The sequence below is a fragment of the Stomoxys calcitrans genome, chromosome 4, assembly GCF_963082655.1.
Source record: "Stomoxys calcitrans chromosome 4, idStoCalc2.1, whole genome shotgun sequence".
Taxonomy (NCBI): domain Eukaryota; kingdom Metazoa; phylum Arthropoda; class Insecta; order Diptera; family Muscidae; genus Stomoxys; species Stomoxys calcitrans.
The window spans coordinates 12,984,287-12,997,904 of NC_081555.1; the positions used below are offsets into that span (position 1 = coordinate 12,984,287).

The 13,618-nt window shown below is 36.7% G+C and overlaps 2 protein-coding genes across 4 annotated transcripts in view; one reads left to right on the forward strand and one right to left on the reverse strand.

Annotated features, from left to right (window-relative positions):
• Positions 1 to 168: 168 nt before the first annotated feature.
• Positions 169 to 13,618, forward strand: part of LOC106087403 (stomatin) — a 52,571-nt gene continuing 39,121 nt past the window's right edge. The window contains exons 1-7 of one of the 3 annotated variants that reach the window (XM_013252428.2): positions 169 to 275; positions 342 to 798; positions 871 to 947; positions 1,005 to 1,152; positions 1,213 to 1,578; positions 2,535 to 2,700; positions 2,776 to 3,069. In XM_013252428.2, coding sequence (XP_013107882.2) covers positions 890 to 947; positions 1,005 to 1,152; positions 1,213 to 1,578; positions 2,535 to 2,700; positions 2,776 to 2,907 — 870 coding nt within the window. In that variant the 5' untranslated portion in view covers positions 169 to 275; positions 342 to 798; positions 871 to 889 and the 3' untranslated portion in view covers positions 2,908 to 3,069. Of the gene's footprint in view, positions 276 to 341; positions 799 to 870; positions 948 to 1,004; positions 1,153 to 1,212; positions 1,579 to 2,534; positions 2,701 to 2,775; positions 3,144 to 5,288; positions 5,410 to 13,618 lie in introns of those variants that run through there. The other 2 variants (XM_059367931.1, XM_059367930.1) reach the window with 2 other exon arrangements.
• On the reverse strand, positions 5,674 to 10,156 carry LOC106087396 (uncharacterized). The gene is made up of 2 exons (XM_059367926.1): positions 8,888 to 10,156; positions 5,674 to 6,139 (listed from the first exon to the last, which is right to left on the reverse strand). Exons 1-2 carry the CDS (start codon positions 10,037 to 10,039, stop codon positions 5,675 to 5,677), a joined length of 1,617 nt encoding a protein of 538 aa, XP_059223909.1. The 5' UTR covers positions 10,040 to 10,156; the 3' UTR covers position 5,674.

Consider the following 13,618-nt stretch of genomic DNA (forward strand, 5'->3'; position numbering starts at 1 on the left):
TACTATGTGTGAACCTACTCAATGGCAGTGGTTATATTCGTGGAGGAGCCTCGGTGCCAGCGGCAATTACTTTCCAACACCATTTGTACCGCCATGCTGTTTGCAATTAGTAGTAAGTTCATTGCGAAAGCAACAAAAATCCGAAAGTACTCAGCTTTTGTGTGTAAAAGGCTCAACCATAATATCAAAGTTGATGCGATCTAATGGTGGATTTGGTTGCGACGCGGATTCTACTTGTAGGCGATCCTGGAGTTGTCGATCGTCTTTCTAAAGGGGTAAAACTTCATTCTTTCTACAGAATTTAAAGTTTAACTAAATTAACTTTTTCTTTTATTCTGCAGGATCTTTGGGACAGGCTAAACGCAGTCGTGAGTAGCAGTAACTATATATTAAAATGTGGGGGTTTTTTAGAATCTAGAAACAGTCACTTTTCGATTGATGATATTGATCTTCATTTCACATGCTTGGAGTACCCCTTTATCCTATCTTAATTTTCAACACCCACATCTGTCATTGCATCGTAGATTATGCGTGCAGACATGGTCATTATGTCAGTCCAAGCTCAACAAGGAAATGAATACCTCGCTATACCTTGGGAAAGATTTATATTGACTTATTGCCCGTTAAACTGTTAAAGAAATGCAATGGTAAAGGCTACTTGCATTTTCTCAAAGGTTCTACTTATGCCTGCAGGCCATGGCCCCACCACCAACCACCCCCCACCCGAATTGAAGTTTTATCGTGCGAACGTTCACTGTTAAAGTCATGACATTGATGGTAGCATTTAATGAAGTAAAAGTAAGTGTCAAATTTAATTATTTTTATTAGAAAGTTTAACGGAATTTTAAATAAATTTTTATATTTTATTAGGAACAAATTTATTGTTAAAATGGAGAGATCATCATTTCCAGATAGGCCACAATCACTGGGACGACAAATTCGCACATGTAAGTGATTTGTGGTAAATTCCATTAATTAAAATACAATCTCTTTTTCGATTGCAGCGGATACCCAGCCAATATTTTCGGAGAATGCCCTTATATTTCTTGCCTATATTTTACTCTTTGTTACATTTCCCCTTACCATATGGTTTTGTCTAGAAACAGTGGCACACTATCAAAGAATTGTAATATTTCGCTTGGGACGTTTGAGGTATATAAAGTACTACTTTTTTTTGACTATCTTGTGCAATCCTTTGCTTTTTATTTTCAGAAAGGGTGGTGTTGCTGGTCCCGGTCTCGTTTTTATACTTCCCTGTGTTGATGAGTTTGTCAAAGTGGATTTGCGTACACAATCTTTCGATGTACATCCCCAAGAGGTTTTGACTCGTGACTCTGTTACCATACAAGTTGATGCTGTGGTCTACTACAGTGTACGAAATCCTTTGGATGCTGTAATACAAATTAGAAATGTACATGAGTCGACCAAACTACTGGCCCAGACTACGCTTAGAAATGTTGTGGGTACCAAGAATTTAATGGAACTTTTGACTGCCAAAGAGTCCTTGTCGCGTACAATTGGAGGTATTCTAGATGAAGCAACTGATCCATGGGGTGTCAAAGTGGAAAGAGTGGAAATGTGAGTATATTAAATACTATACCCATTAAGAGCAGTGAGATCTGCCTATAGTCGGGAATATGCAAATTCAATAAAAGGTTTAGTTTAGATATAGCTATGGCTCAGCGCCATGCTCTTAAAGTCTATATGGGAGACACCATAATCCGGAGATGATATGTTCCATTTAGATAACGCTCATGTTGGCTATAGCTGCTTTAAGCCCTATACGTCTAGAGGTTTTCTTTATCTTGGGTGTTACTTTTCTGGTTGAGGAACAGTTTTTTAATCTGAAATAGCCTGGGTCGAAATGACACGTAGAACCAATTAATGTGACGAACGAGATTTCTTGTGGCAATGAAATTTTTACTGGGAATCTTTTAACACTATGAAATGCCTTAGATAGAAGTTTGCAGCCAGTGTATGGGATCTAAGCAGAAAATAAATAAATGTTGCCCATGAACATTCCACTAAGGAATAAGGGCAAACCTCTAACATATCAATGAGTGCATTCTTAATCAAGTTTAAACTCAATGGTAAGGGGCCTCCTTTTTATAGCCGAGTCCGAACGGCGTGCCGCAGAGCGACACCTCTTTGGAGAGAAGTTTTACATGGCATAGTACCTTATAAATGTTGCCAGCTATAGGAGGGGAAAACCACCGCTGAATTTTTTTTCTGATGGTCTCGCCAATATTCGAACCCAGGCGTTTAGCGTCATAGGCGGACATGCTAACCTCTGCGCTACGGTGGCCTCCAAGCAGATCTTCTAGGCAACTTTTTTGTTCCATAGTGTTGGTACTGTTATTCTGCGACTGGCCAATGCCTCTGTTGAAAATCAATTCACGACCTCTGCACTGGGAATAGGAAAATAAGGCACTCTGCTTTAATACCTATTGAACTTGGGCCTTTAAATTATTTACCATTTTTTCATTGCAATCCTTCTTCAATGTTCCTAAGACATTTTTTTCGACATTTTACAGTAAAGATGTCCGCCTTCCCATAGCTATGCAAAGAGCCATGGCCGCTGAGGCAGAAGCACTGCGGGAAGCTAAAGCCAAAATTGTAGCAGCAGAGGGAGAGTTAAATGCCTCGAAGGCTTTAAAACAAGCCTCTGATGTTATGTCCACAAATCCCATAACTTTACAGGTATTTTCAAACAAACCCATTAAAGCGAAATATAGGATTTTGTACTTAATGCAAAATACTTTTCCATTTCCCTAGCTACGTTATCTGCAAACATTGGCCAGCATATCCAACGAACATAATTCGACAATTATATTTCCTTTCCCCATAGATTTATTGTCAATGGGAGCGGCCACATCAGGGGCGACTACATCCTCTGCAATGCCCTAAATCATAGGAAATTTATTGAAATGCCAACTTTTTGCTATAACCGGTTTAACCTTGCTTACTAAATTTCCAGCAAACAAATTCACTTGCCAAGACGCTTACAAAGAGCTATGGCCATCGAAAGAGAAGCTGAACGCGAAGCCCAAGCTAAACTTGTTGCTGCTCATGGGGAATTGGAGGCTTCGATAAATCTAAAAGAAGCTTCAGATGTTATGAAAGAAAATCCTATGGCGTTGCAGGTAAGTTAAACTACAAGTTTAAAGAAATTTATGCAAAAAAACAGGAACAGACAACAAAATCTTTAAGCTTAATATTTATTTGTTACATCCGTATCCCTAAGGCAATAAGTCTGTTCGCGTACTTTTCAAATAGAATTTGCAGGAGAGTAGGATCAGCCTTTACTCTCCTTCGATATGCATTTAGTATCCGAACTACATCCAGTAACAATTTGTGTAAATTTGAAAAAAAATTTAAGTGCGCATAGTAGGTCTGTTCGCGATTGCTATGTCAAAATCGGCTGTTTTTTTTACCCACCACCATAGGATGGGGCTATACTAATCTAGTCATTTCGTTTGTAACACCTCGAAATATTGATCTAGGAAGCCATAGAGTATATATATTCTTGATCGTCTCGACATTCTAAGTCGAACTAGCCCTGTCCGTCCGTCTGTCAAAAGCACCATAGAGGTTAACCACGTAAAGCTAGCCGCTTGATATTTTGCACAGGTACTTAATATTGATGTAGGTCGTTGGGAATTGCAAATAGGCCATATCGGTTCAGATTTGGATATAACTCCCATATAAACCGATATCCCGATTTGACTTCTTGAGCCCCTGGAAGCCTCAATTTCCATTCGATTTGGCTGAAATTTTGCACATAGTGTTCTGTTATAACTTCCAAAAACTGTGTAAAGTACGTTCCAAATCGGTCTATAACCTGATATAGCTCCCATACAAACTGATCTCCCGACTCCCCTGGAAGTCGCAATTTTTGTCCGATTTGGCAGAAATTTTGCACATAGTATTCCGTTATGGCTTACAACACCTGTGTAAAGTACGGTTCAAAATGGTCAAGAACCTGATATAGCTCCCATATAAACCGATCTCCCGATTTGACTTCTTGAGCCCCTGGAAGTCGCAATTTTTGTCCGATTTGGCAGAAATTTTGCACATAGTATTCTGTTATGGCTTCCAACACCTGTGCAAAGTATGGTTCAAAACGGTCAAGAACCTGATATAGCTCCCGTATAAACCGATCTTCCGATTTGACTTCTTGAGCCCCTGGAAGCCTCAATTTCATCCGATTTGCCTGAAATTTTGCATGAAGTGTTCTGTTCCAGCAATTGTGCCAAGTAGGGTTCAAATCGGTCAAGAACCTGATATAGCTCCTATGTAAACCGTTCGCCCGATTTGACTTCTTGAGCCCTACACGCCGCGATTTTTTATACGATTTGGCTGAAATTTTATGTTATGCGTCTCAATAACTGTGCTAAGTAGGGTCCAAATCGGTCTATAACCAGATTCAAATTTTGCATAAATACTTCTTATGAGTGTAGGTCGGTTGGGTTTGTAAATGGGCCAAATCAGTCCATGTTTTGATATAGCTGCCATATAAACCGATCTGGGATCTTGACTTCTAAAGCCTCTAGAGGGCGCAATTCTTCTCCGATTGTGCTGAAATTTTGCATGAGGTGTTTTGTTATGATTTCCAACAACTTTTCTAAGTATGGTCTACATCGGTCCATAACCTGATATGTGGGCTTGAGATTGGGCTGAAATTTAGCAAGTTTCATGTTTTGACTTCCAACCACTGTGATGAGTATGGTCAAAATCGTGTCAAGTATGGTTCAAATCGGTTCATAACCCGATATAGCTGCCATATAAACCGATCTCCGATCTTGACTTTTTGAGATTCTAAAGGGGCAATTCTTATCCGATTTGGCTGAACTTTGGACATATCGTTGAAGAATGACTTTCACTTTTAAAAGGTGCAATTCTTTTCCAATTTGGTTGAAATTTTGCATATGTCGTTTTGGTATGACTTCCAACAACTGTGCCAAGTATGGTCTAAATCGGTTGATAACATGATATAGCTGCCATATAAACCCAATCTTTCAATTTGAAACTCTGAGCCACTAAAGAGCTCAATTTTTAAGTAATTTGCCTGAAATTTTGGAGATTTTTTTTCTAAAACTTCTAACAGCCAAGACAAGTACGGTCCATATCGGCTAAGAACTTGATGTAGCTCATATATATATATATTGAAAAAGTCATTCAAACAACATGGCAAATGCGATCAATGGTAGAGGGTATATAAGATTCGGCCCAGCTTAACTTTGCAAGCTTTTACATGTTTTAATATGTTTTTTTTTTTTTTTTTTTAGCTTCGCTATTTACAAACTTTGAATACCATTTCGAATGAAAATAATCACACTATCATTTTTCCGCTACCCACTAAGATGATAAGGAAGATAATTACAAATTGTTCAAAAGCAATGGAAAAGGGTAAGTTTAAAATAAAAAATTTAAATTTATCACAGAAATCTGGAACTGGAATCTGGGTTGACAAAAAAATTCAGAGCCCAATTTCTCAGCCTTGAACTAGGTTATAGAGCTGGCAAACTATCGATAATCATTCGATATTTCCGATATTTCTTCAAACGGAAATGAAAAGCAAAACTCAGTTATTTGTTTTTATTATTAAATTATATATAGTTTATAATTTTCTGGAAAATATTTAGACTTCCCCCTTTTTATAGTTCAACTATTTTTAAGCCTCCACTATATCCAAAATATCGGCATTAAGTTTCACCAGCAGCATGTTCTCCATTGCCGTTCTGGACATTTTAGATTTTGTTTTTGTCAGTAATGTTGAGAGAGCATTGAATGTCCTTTCAATCGATGATTGACTTATGACCACACCTAGAATCACCTTCAAAAGGCCATGTATTTGAGTATCCTTAATTTGCATATGTTTCCAAAATTCCAATATATTTGTGGAATAGGGTAATCTTTGAGCATATGCCAAATTTTCCAGTTTGTGGCATAAGCTCGGGTTGGTTTCCAACGATGTTGAATTTCTGCAAATTATGGGCATTTCAGCTTCAAGTATATTATAGGGATCTTCAACTCTGCCCATTCCTTTGCCATGATATTGAATTTCATAGTCTTCGGAAAGAAGTTTATTTGCGCCATCTAAGGATTTCATTAGGGCTTCAAGACGCATTGCATGAGACTGAAAGGAAAAAAATGGTTTTCCTGTAGAGTGTAGGGGATTTTAACAATTATTGGACAGAATTTAATTTAATTTTGTCAAAATTTTATTTCTGTAGACAATTTTGTAAACTTTTTTTTTTAAAAAAATAAAATAAAATCTGTCAAAAATTTTGTAAACAATTTCCAAGAATTTATTTCGACGCAAAATAAAAAAAATAATTTTATTTTTATGGAAATGTTTGTAAATTTTTGTTTCACAAAAAATCTCTTCAACGCCATTAGCAATCAGAAGTAAACGAACACAAAATAAAAGAAATATTGAAGCTGAATGATTTTCCGAATATAAACATATCCGATTTGATAAGACAAGTGAAGATAAACAACAACAATAGAACCGAATAAAGGTAGCCGAAGATATATTTGCCTTTAACATATATTCCAAATTTCTCTGAGAGATTCAGTAACTCAAATACGTACAACAAAGACAGATAGCAGATAGCACAGAAAACGCAAAACACCGTAAATAAGTTTTTTAGTAATACAAAATCCACAATAAAGAAGGAAGATAAATCGAGCGTAGTCTACGAAATAACAGGTAATGGGGATAAATTTGGCATATGTCAAAACCAAATTAACAACAAGACTCTCGGGTCACAAATCGGACCATAATGACATTGGGAGACTTTTGGAACAGAAAACGGCACTTGTAGCTCATTGCACAGTAAGAGTACATAAACCGAATCTAAATGATGTGGACATTTTGATGCAGGAGCACAATCATAAAATGAGATACACCCTCGAAATACTCCAGTTTATAAACCTACTAACCCACGAAAGGATAAATTATAAATCAGACACTGCCAACTGTGCACACATGTGTAGAAATAATAAACAGAAATATAGAAGAATATATAAGCATTAGTTGTAAAGTAACTCCGTGGTGAACAAGGCGAGAGTGCTTCGGAAACTTCTTAGCATAGCACAAAAAGCGCGGTATAAACAGAAAAAAGTTAAGTGTTTTGAAAACTTCCATCTCTGCTATGAACACACGTTAAATTTTGTTTCGATCTGGCAACTCCTTCATATAGAAACGGGTGTTCATAAAAGATGCATCCGCGATTTTTTTACAATGGAAAAATTAGAAATGCGTGTTTTCATTAAATATTTACATAAAAAAGCTTTATCGGGACAAAAAATTCATAATGATATGGTGAATGTGTTAGGCGAAAGTGCTCCTTCATATGCAACAGTAAACAATTGGGTTGCTGAATTTAAACGTGATCGTACAAGCTTTGAAGATGAACCACGTAGTGGCCGTCTAAAAACAGCAACAACAACAGAAATTGTAGCCAAAGTGCATGATATGGTATTAAATGATCGAAGAATAAAAGTGCGTGAAATAGCTAATATCATGGGTATCTCAAACGGTCGAGTCCATTTAATTTTGCATGAAGAACTACAGATGAAAAAGCTTTCTGCAAGATGGTTGGCGCATTTATTAACAAATTTTGCAAATTTTGCCCATGAATATTCCACTAAGGAACAGGGGCAAACTTCTCACATATCAATTAGTACAGTCCGATTCAAGTTTTAAGCTCAATGATAAGGGGCCTCCTTTTTATAGTCGAGTCCGAACGGCGTGCCGGGTGTGACACCTCTTTGAAGTGAAGTTTTACATGGCATAGTACCTCACAAATGTTGCCAGCATTGGGAGGGGAAAACCACCGTTTCAAAATTTTTTCTGATGGTCTCGCCGGACATGCTAACCTCTGTGCTACGGTGGCCTCCGCATTTGTTAACAGTTGACCCAAAACGCATAAGAATGAACATTTCTCAAGCTTGTTTGGATCGTTTTAAGCGAAATAAAATGGATTTCAAGCGTCGTATACTCCAGAGATAAAAAACAATCCTGGCTTACAAACCAAAAAAAAAAAAAAATTATCAAGACAACGCATCAGCGCACAAGAGTGTTTTAACAATGGCTAAAATCAACGAATTATATACGAGTTGCTTGACCACCCACCTTATTCTCCTGATTATCTCCCAGTGACCTTTACCTGTTCCCAAATCTAAAAAAGTTTCTTGCTGGCAAGCGTTTCACCTCAAATGAAGATGTTATTACTGTTGTAAACCACTATTTTGAAGACCTTGAGGAAAACTATTTTAATCAAGGGATAGAATTGCTAGATAAGCGTTGGACTAAGTGTATTGAAGTTTCAGGAGATTATATTGAAAAATAAAAATATTTTTGAAAAACTAACTATTCTCTTTCATTAATAGGCTGAGAAGTTTCCAAAATTAAAAAAAAAACATTGGTTTTTTAATCAATATATGACCTCGAGCCAAATAAACAGCGACAAAAAAAAAATTTATTTTTATAGAATTTTTTTCAACATATTATTTCTATAGAAAATGTTGTCAAAATTTTATTTCTATAGAATATTTTTTTAAAATTTTATTTCTACAGAAAATTTTGTTCCGTAGAATATTTATTCAAACATTTTATTTTTTTTTAGAAAATTTATTATGGAAAATTAGAATATTTCTATAATTTGTTTCCAAAGTTTTATTTCTACAAGAAATTTTGGAAATTTAATTTATAGAAAATTTTGTAAACACTTTGTTTTTAAAAAGATTTGTAGCAAAATTTTATACGTATAAAATATATTTTATTTCTATAGAAATTTTGATAAAAGTTTTCATCTATAGATTTTTTTTCAAATGTTTTTTTTTCTCTATGAAAATTTCGTCCTTAATTCAATCTCACCACTGCCTGTTTCTTTCTCTCCTCACTAAAATATGGTGTATCCAAATGATTAAATCTGGGATCAAAATATAGCGCAGCATTAAAGGCTTCATTATCCAACATGGTCTGCTTAAGCTCCAACATGGCCTCTAACAAATGCATGGCATACTCATTGCGGGGCCATTGTTTCAGTTTCGCCTCACACACCAACCAATCGCGATAGAAATCTCCCACTATATATTGCTCACTATGTTGTTGTTGCGACCAAACATGTAGAGGCTCATGGGTCTGCAAGAAAGAGTCTAGCCATTCTAGTTTCTCTTCAAACTCAAACTCAATTTCACTGTTAGTAATGAATTCTTTTAAGGAGAAGACCATATCATAGGTGGATTTCCAACGTTGACTATTATCCAGTGATGGCAAGAACATGTTCTCCATTTGCCTATCATGTATTGCCTTGATCACTTGGCGACATTGCTTTAGATCACCATCGATGGTTTTAAAATAGATACGAGCTGCCAATTCTATAACGTAAGAGCCATTGAAGACTATGCTAAAGATAGGCTTTTGTAAGTTTTCTTCTATTTCCATATCATTTTCCTCCATTTCATCTTGAATTAGCTGGAGAGCTTTCAAGGAGCGACCTCTGCTATCACTTGATACGGCATATAATTGATGCCCTTCAATTTCGTAATCCTTGAGACATTTCCATATGGCCTCTTTCAGAGTTTGTGAAGTAGGCTTAGTCTTCAGTTGAATAGTCCCCAAGGTATGTACGACAATTTCATATTTCTCCAATTGCTGGACATGTATAACCAAAATGTTTTTACCATGGCGGCCCACTACATCCAACTTTAAACTTAAGGGCTTTTTATGTAGTTTTATCTTGAGATAGGTTCTGATGCGCAAGGCCCAAAACTCCAAAGCATCCACCATATTTTCACTACTTAAATTCAGACTATACTCCTCTAGATAGGGATTGATAAGCCTCTTGAAGTACCTCTCATCATTGAAGATATTCAAGGGCAGATTTTTCACCGCCACCAATCCTATGCAACATTTAAGAAACTCATTTTTATTCAGTTGTAAAACTTGGTTTTTCGAACGCGTTATGGTGTTTATATTCACTGAGGGTTTTGGAAGATAGTCCCGGGTAAATTTTATATTATGCATTTTTTCGTAATGCCTTTTGATATTCCCGATTATAAGGCCGCACAACTCTTTGCGGCATATCAGACATGTTGACTTATTAGTCTGCTTATTGAAACTCACATAGTTATCGGTTTTAAAAAGACGCGGCGGCATTTTCAAATGGTTTGCCTTTGACAGCCAGTGATGATGTACTGAAACACCCCCTTTGCAATGTTGCCATGCAAACTTAAGCAATCGCAATAAATTTGAGAGAGTATCAATAGCAATAACGGTAAATGCTTGTAATGAGTTTGTCATGATGCTGCAAGGGGGAAACTCTGTTGAATGGTGAGCAGCTCAAGCATTTAATTAAGGGCGGAGACTGCAGGAGATGAGAGTGTTAAGATGTGAGCTGTAAACTTCACCTTTGCTGTGTTAAAGGGCGGAGTTACGGCGTTACAGCAATGGGGTGCGAGGAAAAAATACTCAGAGGTTGTTGAAAGATGAGATAAATTGTTCATATGTTGGGCTGGAATGGAATTTACTCATAAAATTAAAATACATTGCAATGAAAGATAAGACATATGTAAAAATGTTTATATGGGAGCTATATCGGGTTATGAACCGATTTACACCGTACTTGGCACAATTATTGAGAGTCATAACAGAACATCATGTGCGAATTTTCAACCAAATCGCATAAAAATTGTCACTTCCAGGATCTCAAGAAGTCAAATCGGCAGATGGGTTTATATGGGAGCTATATTAGGTTATAGACCGATTTAGAACGTACTTGGCACAGTTGTTGCAAATCATAACAGAACTCTACATGGAAAAGTTCAGCCAAATCGGACAAAAACTGCGACTTGTAAGGGCTCAAGAAGTCAAATCGGGAGATCGGTTTAAATGGGAGCTATATCAGGTTATAGACCGATTTGGACCGTACATGGTACAGTTGTTGGAAGTCATAACAGAACACTACATGCAAAATTTCAGCTAAATCGGACAAAAATTGCGGCTCAAGAAGTCAAATCGGCAGATGGGTTTATATGGGAGCTATATTAGGTTATAGACTGATTTGGACCTTACTAGGCACAGTTGTTGGAAGTCATAACAAAACACTACATGCTAAATTTCTGCTAAATCGGAAAAAATGCGGCTTGTAAGGGCTATGGGAGCTTTATCAGGTTATAGACCGATTTGGACCGTACTTATCACAGTTATTGGAAGTCATAACAGAACACTACATGCAAAATTTCAGCCACATCGGATGAAAATTGCGGCTTCGATGGGCTCAAGAAGTCAAATCGGGAGATTGGTTTATATGGAAGCTATATCAGAATCTGAACCGATATGGCCCATTTGCAATCCCTAACGACCTGCATCAATTTGCAATCCCTAACGACCTGCATCAATTTGCAATCCCTAACGACCTACATCAATATTAAGCATCTGTGCAAAATTTCAAGCGGCTTGCTCTACACGTTCGACTTCTATCGTGATTTCGATAGATGGACATAGCTAGATCACCTCAGAACGTCGAGACGATCAAAAATATATACACTATATGGAGCCTTAGACGAATATTTCGAGGTGTTACAAACGGAATAGCTAGATTAGTATACCCCCATCCTATGGTGGTGGGTATTCGGCCGGGCTGAATCTTGGGAATCTTGGATTCTGCTAAAAATTTCAAAATTAATTGATTGCCGTAGTATCAAATTTCCGCCAAATCAGACAAAAATACAAACTTCTAGGGGTCATAGAAGGCTTATTGGAAGATCTATATCGGAGCTTTATAAGGTCATAGACCGATTTGGACAGTATTTACCATGTATGTTGGAAGTCCGTTGTAACTAATAGCAGAATCGGGTAACAAATGCGGCTTCCAGCGGCTGATAACGGGTGCTTTTACAGGTCATAGAGAGATTTGGGAAGTACTTGACACGTTTGTTGGGAATCGTAACAGAACACTAAGTGCACAATTTCCACCGAATGGGATAATAATTGTGACTTTCGGTCGCACAATATGTCAAATCAGGAGATCAGTTTATACTCTGATAGTAAGAGGAAGGTATTTTGTCAATACCGGCTGGTATTGTTTTATTCGCGTTATAGGTCAATATTTTTAATACCATTTGGTATGAATTTAATACCAGACGAATTGACGGGGTAAACGCGGCAATTATTGTTTAGCTTTTTACATAAAGTCCCTATTTATAAAATTAAATGTCTTAATACAATTTGTGCAAGTAAAAACGTGTTCAAATACTCGAAAGCGGTGAAAATGGATATAGTAAAAACTCTAAGGACGTTACCAAAAACATGTTAAAGTCTCTTGTATGTTAAACGATGCTTTGTTGGTGTATTCATATGAAAACCACTTCTGGGAATGGGAGAGTGCTGAATACAAAAAATCGAGATTGGTCACAGAGTAAATTGAAAATTTTTCCCATGAACATTCCACTAAGGAACATGGGCAAAATTCTCTTTCGCATTTTCTTCGACATAAATACAACCTACCAATGTACGACCTTTGAAGTCCTCATACCTAAAGATTTTTGATAATGACCCCCTTCTTACCAAGGGAATGAAACGCTTTATATCATGTTTGGTGTGGTGTATATTTATGACAAATTTGAGCTTTTTTTAACTTTTTACCATTTGAAAGTAGAAGAAAATGTTTGCTGATTTAGCTAAACATTACTGCTTTCCCCTTTTCAGCTGTTACAGCAAACATTTTTACTAACGAATTTCCCTGAGTTTACGCACAAAAGCATTTGCAGTGACATTCGACGAATGTTCAAGTGCACAACAAAAAGAGTTAGGCAATGTTGATGTGTTTCGTTGTTCTAAGCATTGGAAATAAATCTTTCTGCTCTCTTACTGGGAGAGTTAGGGGACTTATTAAGCCTTGTTTCAGAGCAAAAGCGTGCTCTACACCGTACTCAATAGATGTTGGGTTGAGTGTTGATAAAGCTATATGGCTTATAAGAAATCGCGATCCATCATGCCAGTCAAAGCGTTTTGACTACAGCATACACTTGCTAAACTTTTAAAAGTTTTTTGATATCTCGAGCTGGAATATGTTCGAAAAATCACGAAAGAAATAACATTTTCTTTAAAAATAAAACTTTTACGCATTATTTGAACTTTTCTATAAAAATAAAATTTTGACAAAATTTTTCATAAAAATAAAACTTTGACAAACTTTTCTATAAAAATAAAATTTTGACAAAATTTTTTGTAAAAAGAACATGTTCACTAAATTGTGTAAAAACTCTGGATAACTCCAAATGGCTTTTGTTTTTTTTTTTTGAATTCAAATTGCTCTAACCGCATCAGTAACAACCAAGAGTGGATTGCCTTACTTACTTGCCTTACAGTAGCATCACGTAAAAACCCTTTGTCATGGCAACTTCAAAAAGTAAATTACCTCCCTTTTTCTTCCGGCCTTGCAAATCTCTGGGGATAACAACACGACTTCTCTTAGCCTACCATGCCATAGCAGAAGGATGAACATGATTTGGGATTCAATTTGTTCAACCCTAAACGCGAGGGTGTATTACATTAACTTCAACCACATGCTGTGACTTTGTGGGCAGGGCCAGCATAATTATT

Coding starts and splice junctions, on each gene's coding strand:
- LOC106087396 (XM_059367926.1), bottom strand. CDS start 10,039: ATGCATAATATAAAATTTACCCGGGACTATCTTCCAAAACCCTCAGTG. Junction 6,140..8,887: donor AGAGAAAGAAACAGGCAGTG/GTGAGATTGAAT, acceptor TTTTCCTTTCAG/TCTCATGCAATGCGTCTTGA.